Source organism: Hoplias malabaricus, chromosome 4, assembly GCF_029633855.1.
Source record: "Hoplias malabaricus isolate fHopMal1 chromosome 4, fHopMal1.hap1, whole genome shotgun sequence".
Lineage (NCBI taxonomy): Eukaryota > Metazoa > Chordata > Actinopteri > Characiformes > Erythrinidae > Hoplias > Hoplias malabaricus.
This window is the reverse complement of record NC_089803.1, coordinates 22308427-22323859: the sequence shown is the minus strand read 5'-3', so window position 1 is coordinate 22323859 and position 15433 is coordinate 22308427. Positions and strand designations below refer to the sequence as shown.

General features: G+C 39.6%; 1 protein-coding gene across 1 annotated transcript; it reads left to right on the top strand.

Annotated features, from left to right (window-relative positions):
- The first annotated feature begins 461 nt into the window (after positions 1 to 461).
- Positions 462 to 12274, top strand: smyd5 (SMYD family member 5). The gene is made up of 13 exons (XM_066668599.1): positions 462 to 568; positions 913 to 1021; positions 2690 to 2829; positions 4153 to 4274; positions 4526 to 4595; positions 5836 to 5940; positions 6041 to 6103; positions 6513 to 6583; positions 6721 to 6827; positions 7076 to 7132; positions 8244 to 8338; positions 9985 to 10055; positions 10642 to 12274. The coding sequence occupies exons 1-13, from the start codon at positions 476 to 478 to the stop codon at positions 10778 to 10780; spliced, it is 1242 nt and encodes a 413-aa protein (XP_066524696.1). The 5' UTR covers positions 462 to 475; the 3' UTR covers positions 10781 to 12274.
- Positions 12275 to 15433: the final 3159 nt, after the last annotated feature.

The following is a 15433-nucleotide window of genomic DNA, read 5'->3' as shown; positions in this document are numbered from 1 at the left end:
GCGGTTGCCATGATATTTTGTTTTTGACACTTCTCCAAATCTGAAATTTGGGACTCATTGACAAAATCACACTGGTAAATGACCATGTGGAGGCATTCGTTTATTTTCATCTCGTTTATGACATTTTAAAATATCAATATTCCTCTGGGAGAAATGTTGTTTTTATACTGTTGAATTCTTTAATGTCTCATTATATACAGTTTTTATTCTCTGATATATTTAATTCTGCCTTCTCATGATGGGACTTTTCAGGTTGTTCTTATCTGCAGTAAAAGATGCCTACTTGGATCCTGGGGCAGGTCAAGAACTACACTCGGGTACTTTAACAGTTTGTAGCATCCATGTTCTTGAATATTGCAAGGTAAATACCTTTGATTTTTTTCAGCCGTTGAGTTTAATCTTCTGATGACGTCATCAGAGAGCGGGCTTCTCATTTGTAGAGCTCTCGGGCATGAGGGCTGACGTCATTTTCAACATGGCCGCCCCCTGGGATGACATGTTTTCTCGGTGTGTAGAGCCCTCTAAAGCGAATAGCTCCGTGGAAGTGCGGTTTATTGATAATGTTAAGGTGGGTATCTGTCAGAGAGTGCGTTTAAAATGAGCCTAATTTCTGGTTTTGAGGAAAGCCCGCGGGGCAGAGCTGTTTCAACCATTTTAATTCTGTTCCTCTCAGCGCTGCACTGCTGGGCTTTTCTTATAAAGACGTCTTTTTACAGTAAATGTTACACATTCTGTACGGCTCTGTCCGTTTTTACACGGATTAGCTCGTGATTTATTGTAAGGTGTGTTTAATATATTTTGCACACTCTCTAAGTCATGTAGTGGGCTTCAACTGTCCGTCTGAAGCCATTTCACAAGACACAAAGCCATGCAGGCCTTTCATACTAATCTCCTTTCTCTCGTTTATCTCAGGGGAAAGGACTGTTTGCCAAAAAATCTTTCAAGAAAGGAGACACCATTTTTATTGAGCAGCCTCTTGTCTGTGCTCAGTTTTTGTGGAATATTTTTTACAAATATAGAGGTAAGATATTAACATGCATATGCATTACAGCATGTCTTTATTAGAGACTCACAAACTGTTTACTATAATAATAGTTTGATTGCGCCTGTGACAATAACTTTATAGGCCACCTGGTATAAATCTTTATAGCTGTTTTTTTTTATTACACATTTCTATAAATATAAATTCTTCTACAGTCATCAATTAGCCACTTAAAGTAGAATAGAATGCCATTTTTGTCATTGTACAAAATAAAATATGAAGTCTCATTTCTGTTCACCAAAACTGCATATTTAGAAAACAATCCCCTAATGCCTTCCTTAAAAGTGACATAGATAAGGCTCTGCACCTTTGCCTTTATTCAGCATGCATGGATGTATGAATATGCAATAAGTAATTCTTAAATATGTAATACATATATAATAAGTCCTTTGTAAATCTTCACACAACCCTCCGCCTCTAGGCTGCAGCTTGACAGTCTCAAGGCTCAAGTTGACAGGATTTTGTTTGAGGGTTTTTTTAATTAATCATATATTAAGCATTTTATTACAGATTATTACTGAATAACAAGAGATTTTAAGGGATTTCTTGTGTGAAAATGCACCTGAAGGCAGTGTGTATGATTGTGAGGATACACTGTTGTCTCTGGTTTGTTTGTTTAGAAGTGCCTTGTATTTTTAGGGTTTTTTTTTTTTATAAACGACTGTTTATACGTAGCTGAAGTTTAACTTGTCTGCAGGTTTTTATTCACTGTCTGAATTCCCACTGAAACTCATTTGTAACTTGAGCTGTTTATTTGTAACGTGTTTTGGTCTGTGTTTACTTTCATGCAGATAGCGCTCACCTGAATTTTGAGTCCATCTACAGCAAAAAATAAGTCCATATTATCCACCTGTGGAGTAGGAATAGGACAATGTTTGTTGGAGGGCTTCTTGTTAATGCAGAAAATGCCAAAAAAAAAACACAAAAATCATCAAAATGCTGTTTTCTGTCATGAGCAGGAAGAGCGAAAGCCTAGCATAACGGACAAAGACCCTTTGGTGTCTAGGCACACCAGGGACTTAAACATGACTTATTTCAAGCATGAAAACAGACTGGAGAACAGCAAATGGCGAGGAATCATCCTCAAATTTATATAAAATGATAAGTGTAATATTCTTAGCTAAAATCAGCATTCAATGTTTTAAGCAAAAAAATACTTTAATGTAAGATTACAGTTTGAGCTCAAAAGAGACAGGCAGAACATTCTATCAAAAGATGCAATAACAGCTTAAAATAATGAGAATAATTTAGAATGTGAAAAACTATAGACAAAATTAATATTTATTCTTTATTATAATTATATATTTTTTCTTTGGCATTTTACATTACACTTAAATTGATGTGAAGCACCTGAAGTTCTACAATTGCAGATTGTAGTCTATGTATTTCCCTGCATACTTTGTTTGCCCCATTTCATCCAGTTATTCAATGGTCCGGACACTCAAAAACGTCCATCCAGCAGGTATTATTTATATGGAGAACTGTTGTCAACACTGCAGAAATACTGACCTGGTGGTGACATGTTACTTTGTGTTCTGTTGGTGTAGATGAAACAGACACAACAGTGCAGCTGGTGTTTTTGCATAACTCTGTAGTATAATTGTGCTGTGGTGTTATGTATACTAACAATGTTTCTCTCCTCTCCAGCATGTGATCATTGTCTGCGTGCTCTAGAGACAGCGGAGGAGAATGCACGAAGACTCAGTGATCTTTCTGAACTCAGTCTGCCTCGTCCTGAGCTGTGCAAGGTTCGGGTAGAGCTGCATCAGGCTTGTCCACACTGCCAGGTAATTTGTATTGACTTAATTTAAATGTGAATCAAAACACCACAAACTCTGCACTGTGATGTTTCAGGACCATTGCAAGCAAATGAATAAATAAATATATAAGAGCAGGTTGGGGCGGTTGTTTGAAGCTCATAGTACATAAATCACAGTTTTCTTACAAACAAATATCTGTTGAAGTACACCGACAGCATGAAAAGCATCAGGCTCTTATCAAGATCACCACACAGGTGTTATTTTTCTTTGTGAGCAAAAATGAATGCTGTTTTAGAAAATTGCTGCTATCTCTGTGGTAAACAACATATATTTGTCCTGTGTGTGTGAATGTGACTGGATCCTGGAATTTGTTGCAGAGTCAAACTATATGCTTCTATGGCAAAAGCAGCTTAACTACCACATTTGAAATGCCTACTGGTTTTCTAGAGGTTTTAAGGGATTGTTTTTGAAGTTGTCAGTCTTATGATGTCAGTTCAGTACAAAAATGGAGCATTTTTAGAGTCTGTATTTTATTTATGAATTAATTTATTTATAGTTACACCGACATAGCACCTTTCAGGGCACTCAAGGATGTTTCAACATCAACACTGCACAGAACACCATTCCATTCAACACTCAATCAACACACTCTGTGTGCGTTTGGCTGCAGCGTCTCAACAGTGTCCTCTCAGCCAGAAACGACCATCCGCATGAAAGACTGCATTGGGCACTAAGGTTCACCCAGGATATATTGCCAATCCATATTTATGGACATACACACATACCGACATTGACTAACATACACACTCAAATCTTGGAGCCTTAATCTTCTCATTTCAGATTCTCAGTGCATTGTGTCAAGTCTACAAAAAAGTGTTTTTTCTTTGGCTCAAGGTGTAGTAAACACCGGGGTCTTAATCTGGCTATGTCTTTTTACTTGAACCCCCTCAAAAAAATCAATCACACATTGTGACTGGATCTGTGTGTGTGTAAACCCAATGCGCAGTTATATCGGCACATTCACTGCCTGACGTTATGTAGCTCTGCCCTTATCTTCCTATTCTCCCTGACCTTTTTGTTGATGCTGAGAAGATGGAGGACAATGAGCCTAGAAGTCTAATCAGTATCTGGGTGCAGAAGCTGCATTTGAAAAGGTCAAGTGTAGAAACTCTGTCTTGATTGGAAGATGATCCAATTATAGTGATTGAATGTTAATAACAAGTCCCAACAGGGCTAAACCGATGACCGAACCTCTGAGTTATATTAGCCCTATGCTTATGTTGTCCTACGTTGAGTTTTTAAAGAAATACAGACCCCTCTGATTTTGTTGAGGTATGTTGCCCCCTACAGGTGATGTACTGTAGTACAGAATGTCGGAAAGCTGCTTGGGAGCAGTATCACCAGGTCCTGTGTCTCGGCCCATCTCAAGAGGATCCTGATCATCCCATAAACAAACTGCAGGATGCATGGCGGTAAGATCATGAGCAGAGTTTGAAAACGTTCTGTTATCTGTAATTCCTGTGATTCGTGCAAGTGTATATTTTTTAAAAATGTCATAGGCAGACAGACAGCAGATGTAAGGCAGCTGACACATACAAAGCATACAGTACAATGGGAGTATTCCTAGCACCTATTATAGCATCCAGGTGTTTGGAAATGTATAAGTTTTCATGGTTGTTTTGTATGCAGACTAATAAGGAATTTCTTTCATTCCTTTCTTTAGGAATGCACATTATCCTCCTGAAACATCCAGCATCATGCTAATGGCAAGGATGGTGGCCATGGTCAAGCAGGTACACCTCCCTCCAAAGCCTTTCTAAAGTATAAATAAGACTTTTGTCTTTCATTTGATAATAATGACGTAGTAAAACCATGTGGTGGAGACTTCCCGTTGAAAATGTAAGGTCTTTTTCAGCACACTGAAGAAGGTGAATTGTTATTGTGTTTTTCTGTGAGGTCAACACAACAAATAATCAGTATTTTATTCAGTGCTGTATACACATTCTTGTATTATTCTTAGTCCATGCTTGTGTTAGTCATAGTGCCTGTTTGAAGTAACACAGTTTAAAATGAGTTGAGCTTTACTTGGGAACACAAAGGTTCATGGATGATATAATTCATTCATTCATTATCTGTAACCGCTTATCCAATTCAGGGTCGCAGTGGGTCCAGAGCCTACCTGGAATCATTGGGCGCAAGGCGGGAATACACCCTGGAGGGGGCACCAGTCCTTCACAGGGAAACACAGACACATTCACTTACACACTCACACCTATGGACACTTTTGAGTCGCCAATCCACCTACCAACGTGTGTTTTTGGACTGTGGGAGGAAACCGGAGCACCCGGAGGAAACCCACACAGACACAGGGAGAACACACCAACTCCTCACAGACAGTCACCCGGAGCGGGAATCAAACCCACAACCTCCAGGCCCCTGGAGCTGTGTGACTGCAACACTACCTGCTGCACCACCGTGCCACCCTATGGATGATATAATGAAATCACATATTTATGATTTGTAATTACTTTTTAAATTTATTTTTTCATAAGTATCCTGACAACCGCTGCTCTTGCACAGCTCGATTGATATCTATAGTAATGAATGCTTTGCCAATATAATGAAACATTTAGGAGCAGCTGCATATAAGTCTCTATGATATATGATATTGGGTCCCAGTGCTGTGATGGAGGGTTATAAATCCGTCCAGAAATTAGGTTATTGAGAATTGGAAGTGTGTTCTCTGGAATGATGTAGCAGCCCAACACACCTGGAATGAGCTGGAGTGACATTTGTCCATAATGAATCATTCAGCATCACGTGTGATATTAAGATGTCAGAACTGGATAACATTCACCCCGGAAACGGTTGACCTCTTATGCTTGATTTTTAGAAATCATCATATGGGTGTCTAAAATCTTTTGACATTTACTTGTCATATTGATTGATAATGAACTTTACATTGCCTACGTAATAGAATTTTTAAAATATATTAATTTATTTATTAGTTAATTAATTTATTTAACTCTTCAGGCTCAAGACAAAGGGCATTGGCTGCGTCTATTTTCCCACTTTTGTAGCCGGGCGGCTAACGAGCAGGAAGAGATTGCACATAAGCTTCTGGGAGAGAAGTTCCAGGTGGGAAAAGGCTGATATCTTTAGCATTGGAGCAGTTTACTTTCTTTCATTTGTGACTTAAATTTTATTTATTAATTTTTTTTTATTTCTTTTCCTTCAGGGACAACTGACTTTGCTGCGTACCCTTTTTACCACAGCACTCTACGATGATCACATCAGCCAAGTCAGTGCATATCTTTTCATAGAACAGTTCAGAAAGGTTTTTATAGTGGTCAGATCTTTCATCAGTTACAATATCCCCCTCAGTCATTTATTACCCCATTAAACATGCAGCTCTACAGCACTGCCCCGCAAGTTGATGTGATCTTGCAGTCTGAATCCATCAGTTTGAGACATATCTTTGGAATGATTTCAAAGTGGAAATGCTCAGCCATGTCACTGACTGCTTATTTGCTTGTGCTATAACTTCTAGTGTGTAATTTACATGTAATTGTTAACTATTTTAAAAAAAGAATCTTCACTGGAGGGGGTCTTTAAAATGAATGTCAAAGACACAAAATGAATGGCTTATGAAATAATGAAGTGTGGGTACCTAAAGGCTGTGAGTAAAATTACTTCTGCTTTGTATGCAGTGGTTCAGTCCTGAAGGGTTTCGCTCTCTTTTTGCTCTTGTCGGTACCAATGGGCAGGGGATTGGAACCAGGTAAGGATCAGTTTGTCATTGTGATGGTTTATAATCTCCCCTTGAGCAATGAATAACATTTTGTTTAAATTATTTGTCTTACAACCCCGCTTCTGGAAATATTTAGTTCAGAGTCTAATTTCTGGTTCTTTGCCCAGTTCCCTCAGCCAGTGGGTTCATGCCTGTGATGCATTGGAGCTTCCTCGCCAGCAGAGGGAGCAGCTGGATGCCTTTATTGACCAGTTATACAAGGACATTGATAAAGGTCACTGTTCTTCCAAGTACAGCCAATAACTCCTACCACACTTTTGATATAGACAAATAGATTGATATGTTTGGTACAAAGTGACAGTCATTCACGCAAATCACACTATTACACTTGCTGACATGTGATGCACACTGCACACTAAAAGATGACTTCTTTATATATGTATAAAATGTTTGCTGAAATGTGAAATAGATTGGATGGATGGAAGATTTTCATAGATTGTCATTTTCATGCTTGTCTTACAGCAACGGGTGATTTCCTCAACTGTGAAGGGTCCGGTCTCTACCTTCTGCAAAGTTCATGTAAGTAAAGTGATCTATGCTCATTCCATCGCTTGTAAAACCGTGTACACTCTAGGGCACTTCCTTCCAGTGTAATTTGTTTACAGTTTTTCGGATAGTCCTGGTAAATGAGTGCATATTTCATTTATGACTTTTCCAAAATACAGATTAAAATGTATGTTCATCTGTTGCTATGAGTTTCAAGTCCTTGAAACCATTTCAGATAATTATAGTTGCAGCTCCCTCCATCTTGACTGCATCTTAACCCTGGAGCAGCTTCTTCATATTTATGCATGTTGAGGACATAGCACATAGATTCATTTAGCGTTACAGTGTTGTTTGCCGTATCACGCATGGCACCAATGTGTGTGATACTACAAACCTTTCAAAAACCAAACAGCGGTTTTGCAGTGCAGTGGTTCTAAATTCTGGTCCTGGTGGGCCACACCCATTTCAACTTTGTAAGGTGTTGAAAATGATGAATTAATTAACACAGTGGTGCAGCTGAAGTATTTAAACAATGCCACTCACTGTCCACTGCGTTAGAGTGAGAATGTAAATTTCAGCTGAAATATTTCCAAATATGTTCAGACACCCCTTCTGATTTTGGAATTCATCTCCATTAATGGAGCCATATGTGCTCTCCAGTGATTCTCCTTCCTCTTGCAAAGCAGCCATTATACTGTCATCTAGTGGCTGGGATGTCTGAGGTTCTACCCACAATTTAAACAATTTTACACTTATAAAGCATAAATTACATCACTCAGAATTGAATGAAAGCATAAATAGATTTAATTCTTTATCATTTAAAGAATGCAAGTAATAACAATCATTATTACATATCATGACCAAAATAATAAATAAATACATTTATTGATATTGTTTGCTACTTTTTTTGTAGATGATTGCTTTATTACCCTTGTGAGATGTACCTGTTGCATAGGTTGTCACGTTCATAATTTATAATAAGACTAATTTGAACCACTTTCAGACTTTAATATCTTTTGAATGTATTTTTGAATAAAAGGTGCCCTATTGGGGGAAATATAATAACACTCATTTTCCAGTTTTGTACAATGCTATTTTTTGAGCCTAATGTAGAATGGTCACCTATCTCCATCTTGTTGTCAAGGTAACCACAGCTGTGTTCCCAATGCTGAAGCATCCTTCCCTGAAAACAACTTCCTGCTCCACCTCAGTGCCCTGAGTGACATCAGCCCTGGAGAGGTCAGAGGCTTTGTGTGGTTTAACAAGGAATACGTCCCACCTTGAGGCAACTGGCTCTTGTATCCAAAAGTTTTGAGACTTGTGTTGTCAGTTAGAATTATAGTGCAGGCTGGGGATGGGATCAGTTTTGGCAGGCTGTCAGAGAGAGTGAAAAGGCTTCCATCTGCCTGCTCTGGTGCCGTCACCCAGCATCTACAAGGCTGTTATTCAGATTTCCGAATATTCTGTTTATCCAGTGCTGAGGTAAATTCCAGCAGCTCTATTCTAGTGGTCGATAACCTCTTTTGCAGCAAAGAGTGAATGGTCTGAGGGCAAATATAACCTTGAATACTTCACTTATGCTCTGTGCTTCAGTGTATGAAGAAGTAAGGAGTTTTGTATATAGGAAATAAATGCCTAAGGGGCGCTCATTCGGTTTCTGCAAATGAGAGGATACGCACTCCTTTGTCTGGCTTTAAATGTAGTAATCCTCTGTTGTTTGGTAAATTATCCTCTCAGGGAAAATATTCAGTTTATTTTCTTGAGAGTGTATACACTTAAGTTTTGTTTGCCTTGATGAATGTAGCTAATGGGTTGGGGTTTGATTTATAAAAACAGCTTCAATTTCTTTCTAATTTAGTTTTTAATATACTCTCAGTATTTTACTTGCAATGGTTTAGGAAAAAAAAAGTATGTGCACATACTACTTTAGAGCTGTACAACTCTTTAGAGTCATCTGAAGTGATGGAACCTCAGTCAAATCTTTGGGATGAGTTTGCTTGCTTTCACCTAAAATTGTTTTGACTGAATATAATCCTCACAAAGGCAGTACGGTGGTGCAGCAGGTAGTGTCACAGTCACACAGCTCCAGGGACCTTGAGGGTGTGGGTTTGATTCCCGCTCCGGGTGACTGTCTGTGAGGAGTTTGGTGTGTTCTCCCTGTGTCTGCGTGGGTTTCCTCCCACACTGCAAAAACACACGTTGGTCAGTGGATTGGCGACTCAAAAGTGTATGTGTGTGAATACACCTCCAGGGTGTACTCCTGCCTTGCGCCCAATGATTCCAGGTAGGCTCTGGACCCACCGTAACCCTGAACTGGATAAGCGCTTACAGATAATTAATGAATGAATAATCCTCACAGAAAGGTTCCAGCATCTAGTTTAAACACTTTATGTTGTATTGGGTACAGATTTAGATATTTGATTTTAGAAGATATGTTGGATGTCCACAGGCACCATATTTGTAATGTAAACCATTTCTGTTTTAAGAAACTAGCATTGATCAAAGCACAATTTGTGTTAAATGTATGTGTCCCTCTAGGATATGTCAGATACCTATGCACTGAGATATTGTATTAACTAAGGCAGCTGCTTTGTCCGACTCATTGATGATCCTTTTTACATTCTGAACTTCAGAGTCTGGTTCAAACATGATCAAATCTATCCTTTACTTTTGTTCAGGCATGATCAGAGCCAGAGAAATCAATCTGGTGTTCTGGGTTTACAGCTGAGCTTTAACTGTAGGCAGGAGGCTGCAGCCCTTAACAAGAATAACATCTTTCCTCGGCTAGTTATCACCTGGGTGAAGCATGGATTTGGTTGCACAGCTAATTGGTAGTCGACTGTAACCTTCCCCTCATTAAATTCTTTATTCTTGGCTCTCTGTAGGAAATCTGCATCAGCTACTTGGACTGTTGCCAGCGAGACAGAAGTCGTCATAGCCGGCACAAGATCCTGAGGTAAATGAATGTAACCCACTTCGTCTGAGAATGCTCTGTGAAAAGCCAGTGTTCAGGAAGCCTCCAGACGGGATCAATTGCTTTTCAGCAGAGGCACACGCCAGCCGGATCACAGGGGTGTTAGTTGGGTTAATGATCGGGTCTCTGCTCTGTATTGATCACTTCGTTGTCTATTGACAGTTAGAATTGTGCATGGCAAAAACGGAGCAGGTTTATTTGGAAATTCCAATTGATTACAGGTGAACTCTCTTTATCCTTTCAAGAAGTCTCACTGCACCTTGAAAAACTGCTGCCAAACTCTCTGGCTTTGGAAGCAGGCTTTCTCCCAATGACTTATTACCCTACTTTCTTGTGCAGGAGACCTCTAGAAAACAGAGTTTTATGAACAGTGCGATTTTTACATAAAACAATTTCTTAATGAATATTAGTAGTGAGTTAACAGACAACTAACTCCTGGATTTCCCATTTTTAATGCCATGTAAAGGATGACTCACTAATATTCTAAAAATACATCCTGAGAAATGAATATGTGCTTTTTGACTGGTCCTTGAGGCCTCTGTGTAACACTTCAAATGTCTTTTCTCAGAGAGAACTACCTGTTTGTGTGCTCATGCCAGAAGTGCATGTCCCAGATAGATGATGCAGATTTGACCTCTGAGGATGAGGAAGAAGGAGAGGGAGAGACGGAGGGGGACGACATGGAGGATGAAATGACAGACGTGTGAAGAAGATTCCTTCGTCTAATATTTTGTGTGGATGGTTTACACTGGGTAGCAACCCCTTAGAGGAAACACTCATTTCACCCAAAAAGCCTGCCTCACTGTTCATGCAGCAGAAGGCTAGCACTTTCAGGCTATGCAAAATGTATACCTTTTTTTTTTTTTTGGTGTCTCAAGCGCAGCATCTTTATTTTTTCTGAATCATGTTCTATTAGTAGTAAACTGCTGCAATGACTGCCATTTTCATCTTTCAAATCATTAATTATAGATGAATCCTATGCATCTTGTTTGGAATCAAGATGGTGCTCAAATTCCTGGTTATAAACCCATGGAACAGAGCGAAGATCAGGTGCAGGTGTGCATCCATGTGTTGAAGTATGATTTCTATGTCTCGGAGCATACCTGTAGGTTCAATACATTCATTTTAAAATGTTGTACATTCCTTAGTCCTTTAGGAAAGCTTTATCTCATATACTGTCTGAACGAAGAACTGACCGTGTGGCATGTTTACTGGAATTGCAGTTTGCTCGTCTCAAAAGCAGAGGCCACGTTGGGTTTCTAGCCCTCTGAGCAGTTCTAGCTAGCTGTAGCAATTACACACGGCAGTAAATGATTGCAGCTCTGGCAGTGGCCCTAATGTGGGAGAGAGCCCGGAGTTCAGAGCAGGTCTAAGTTGATGGAGCGTTATGTGGCAGGTATGCAGTGAGTTAGTTCTACTGTAGCAGCTGCCAAGCAGATGAATTTCCCCTCAGGATTCTGTTTTTGATGTCAAATGAGGACAGTCTGCGGTGTTTGTGGCAGATAGGAAAATCCTGGCAATCGCATTTTATACCTCTTGTCATAATCCTTCGGCACTTAATAGAGTCATCCATTTATCCATTTATGGAATTCATCTCTGAAATAAAACTCCCTCATGCTGCGGACACTGTTATTGACAGTATGTTTCTGTCTGTTCCATCAGACACATGCCAAAGCCATTAAAGATTTAAGGGTGGCTGATTCTAAATAAAACATGAACATAGTCCTTTGGACAGCAATAATTATCACGTGACAGTTTGTGAGTGCTTTACCTTTTTAAAATTGCTTTTTTTTTTTTTTTTTTATTAATTCAGTGCTTCAGTGCTTTTTTTATCTTACTGAGGCATCAGACCAAATAATGAATAGATTAGCATACACTAGTGACACCCCCCACGTTCTCTTTCCTCTTTGTTCTGACATCAGGACTCATATTATGCATATAGCTTAAAGCAAGCACTGAACTAAGATCAGTTTTTACATCTCCGGTTAAAATCAAGCCTTTTTCTACAGGCAGACGATACCTGACCACAGATTAGCCAGGACATTCTGATTCATAGAGTGGTTTGTTTTTTTCCCCCATGACATTAAAAGGCATTTTTCTTATAGTAATGTAACTGAAATTATAACTTTATTTGAAGGCTGCCTTCACAGGGACTTCATAAGCATCATCACTGAATGGCAGATTTGCAAAGCAATAGTATTCATTGAAAGCCGATTTCAAAATTTGGAAGTCCATTTGTGTCTGTCATCTGTCATGTAATGCACATGAATGTTATGAGCTCTCTTATGAGAGGAATAACATAATTACATTAATCTTCTCATAATGAGGTCTTTTAGGACAGGTTTTATACACTTGGTTGTGAATTCTCATAAAACACAGACATACTGAATGTTGATTTATTGCCATTTCCTTCATAAACCGTCCTTTATAATTTCCTGAATATTCTTTCTTAAAAGCTTAAAGGTGCTGCACGCAATTCTGGAGAATTAATTGATGTTGGAATTCGGCAGTGGGCCAAGTTTGCCCTTCCCTTCCGTGCTTTTTTAGAAGCTGTTCTGTGTTGTGTTTCTTGGTCCCAGCCACTTTGTTTCCCATTTGCAGAACCGTGGCTGGGTACAAACACCAGACATATTTTCCAACATGCAAACAGACTGAAGAGCTAGGGAACCATGAGGAATCATTTGCTGAATATTACAAAAAGTGTGCTGCATTGAAATTGTATGCAGTGCCAATAATGTTTTTGACGTCGTATTAGGTCATCATGTATGTCTTAAGAAGTCTCTGTAAATGTAGGCTACTCTTTACAAGAAAAAAAAAAAAGTTACAGTTCATGTACAAGTTTTTTTTTTCCTATTCCTCTCTCTCCTTGTTAAAAACAACAAAAAAAAACACTATCTGCAACTCATCTCTGCTTGGCTCTTTGAGTCGGCTCCTGCCTCTGCGCCTCTGGGTGTTCCCTGGCTGAATGGAGATGTAACATGAGCTGGACATCCTGTCCATGAGGATGAAAGAGGGCACATTATGAGGCAAAGGCGACGGACACCTGGGGCTGTGCCTGATAGGAATGACCCCCAGCACTCAGAGCTGCTGGACCCTCAGCCAGCGGAATGTTCCGGCAGAGCAGCCCACTGTGAATACAGCCACACAACGGCATCTATCCAGTCCTAAAAAGAGCACTCAGTTCTAGAGCCCTGCAAGAGCCACAAGGCTGTAGTGTGTCTCATTTTGCCAATTGGGATGCTCACTCGCACCCTTTATGTGCCAAGATGTAAAGGCTAACATAATGAGACTTGGGGCATATCCTAAATCAGAAGGGAGCCCTTTTATCCACTACACTTCACTAACCACAGTGTGCACTAATGCATCTCCAAATTCCAAATGTGTGGAAAAAACCCTTCGTTCTGGCCATTAAGACCGTTTGTTAATAACGATGCGTGCTTGCGTCAACACCATGCTAGGCAAATATGAAACTTTAAACACAACCTACACGTAACATAATTAGAACTCTAAGTCACTCTGGAAAATAGTATCTGATAAATACCCTAAAAGTAAATATATTAATCAAACCTATTAATCGAATCGTACCTGCCTCAACCAAGGACACTCAATGTCTCTTGTCCTATGAGTCTGCTTATTGTAATCTCTCCAAATTGTGGATGTTATTTAAGACTAACTATCACCTAAGATCAGCTGAACACAAGGGATAACGGCACATGGCCTGTGAGGGAAGAGCCCAATATTCGAAGATGGAGAGAAGACGTAGGAATAAAGGGGCTGGACATAAGGGCACAACTTGAAGCAAAGACAATTATAACCAACAAAGGGGTTAAAAAAAAGAAAAGAAAAGAAAAAAAAGTCTTTATTCTGACAAAAACCCGAGGCCGAGAACACTGAATTTACATTTCAAAATGAGATTGGAGAGGGATGAGAAGGGGGAGGGTGTGGGGGAAAAACAGGAACATTATGATCATTGCAAACTCACGCAGAGCGACTGAAATAACACAATTTGCATCTTGTGATTAAAACGGTTGGATCTTGTTTAAGCACATTTCTGACATTCAGATTCATTCAGATGCATTTGCCAAGCCAACAATTCCAATTTAATATACAGTTGTTTACATGTGGAGATGGCTGGTACTAACGGCGGCTTTTGTTTGTGCTCTCCCGCTGATTTGAGCTTAGTGTGTTCATGTTTACAGCTGTGTATCACTACATTACCCAAACTCATCCAGTCCACATTCCCCTCAAACTGTAGTAATAAAGACAAGCGGCAAAGTCACTCTCTTTGCTCCGCTCGCTGCAGAAGAAGCCATGACATATTCCTCAAGGCTGTTTAAATGTTTCTGCTGTTTCTGCTGTGTGGTGAGTTGAAACGGCGGCTTTTTCATTTGTTGTGGCTTTCTTTCTTTCCTTTTCTCCCTTTTATATGTAACCTGCTTATAAACAAATTTATAAATGGCTTCTTTTACTGTACACGTCTTTCAGTATCACTCTGCTGTGTCTCTTTTGCTATATCTTTTTTCTCACACTGTCTCTTTATAACCGCTTTCTTCACAGAAAGACTCATGTTACCGTACCTAAATCTAACATTTCCCCGCTGAGAACACCGTGATGAAGAAATGAGTCCCAAATGTTACAAGTAGCTCATGGTCGTGCAGTGTAAATATATGTGACGTGTGAGATGGCTGTGGTTTTAACCTCTGGGTGATGGAAGCTTATTTATGGGATGCAGTCATCATATACAGAGGTTAGACCAATAAGCCACCTGCTTTGTTGGGAAAGTTTTCTTTCCCCGAGGTACACAGCATATGGAAGCATTCAGCATTAAGCCGTCCAGATCGGTCAGATTCGCCAGTGAGGGCAGCCGTAAAACTGAATGACAGACTGCTGCTGACCAGCCGTTTACTTGGGCTTCAGCTCCCCAGACCCTATCGAAATAAACACTCCGTCCAACGCAGATTCATTACAGTATAAATGTCCTGCAGTTCAACACTGTTTCACGTTCAGATGGAATGGTCTTATTTTCTGGAACGTTCAACAAACCATTTCCCTTAGTGCAGGTGAAATGGTGAGAGTTTGTCAAACTGGTCACCACCAAAAAATTAAATAAATAAAACACACCTAAGTTTGGAGTTCGTGGTTTTTGGTTATGCCGTTTTTAATGAATGAATGCTTGAGAACTTTTTGGACAAAGGCCAGTGGATAATGGCCTCTTTGCTCAACGTTCAGTGGCAAATGCAACAGAGTACAAAGCCCAACATTTCCAACATAAACCTAGACTATCCGTTTTATATGCAGATACTACAAAGTAATCCCGGAGTGGGTTTATTTGTATTGTGTACCCGGCGTCTTGCACACTG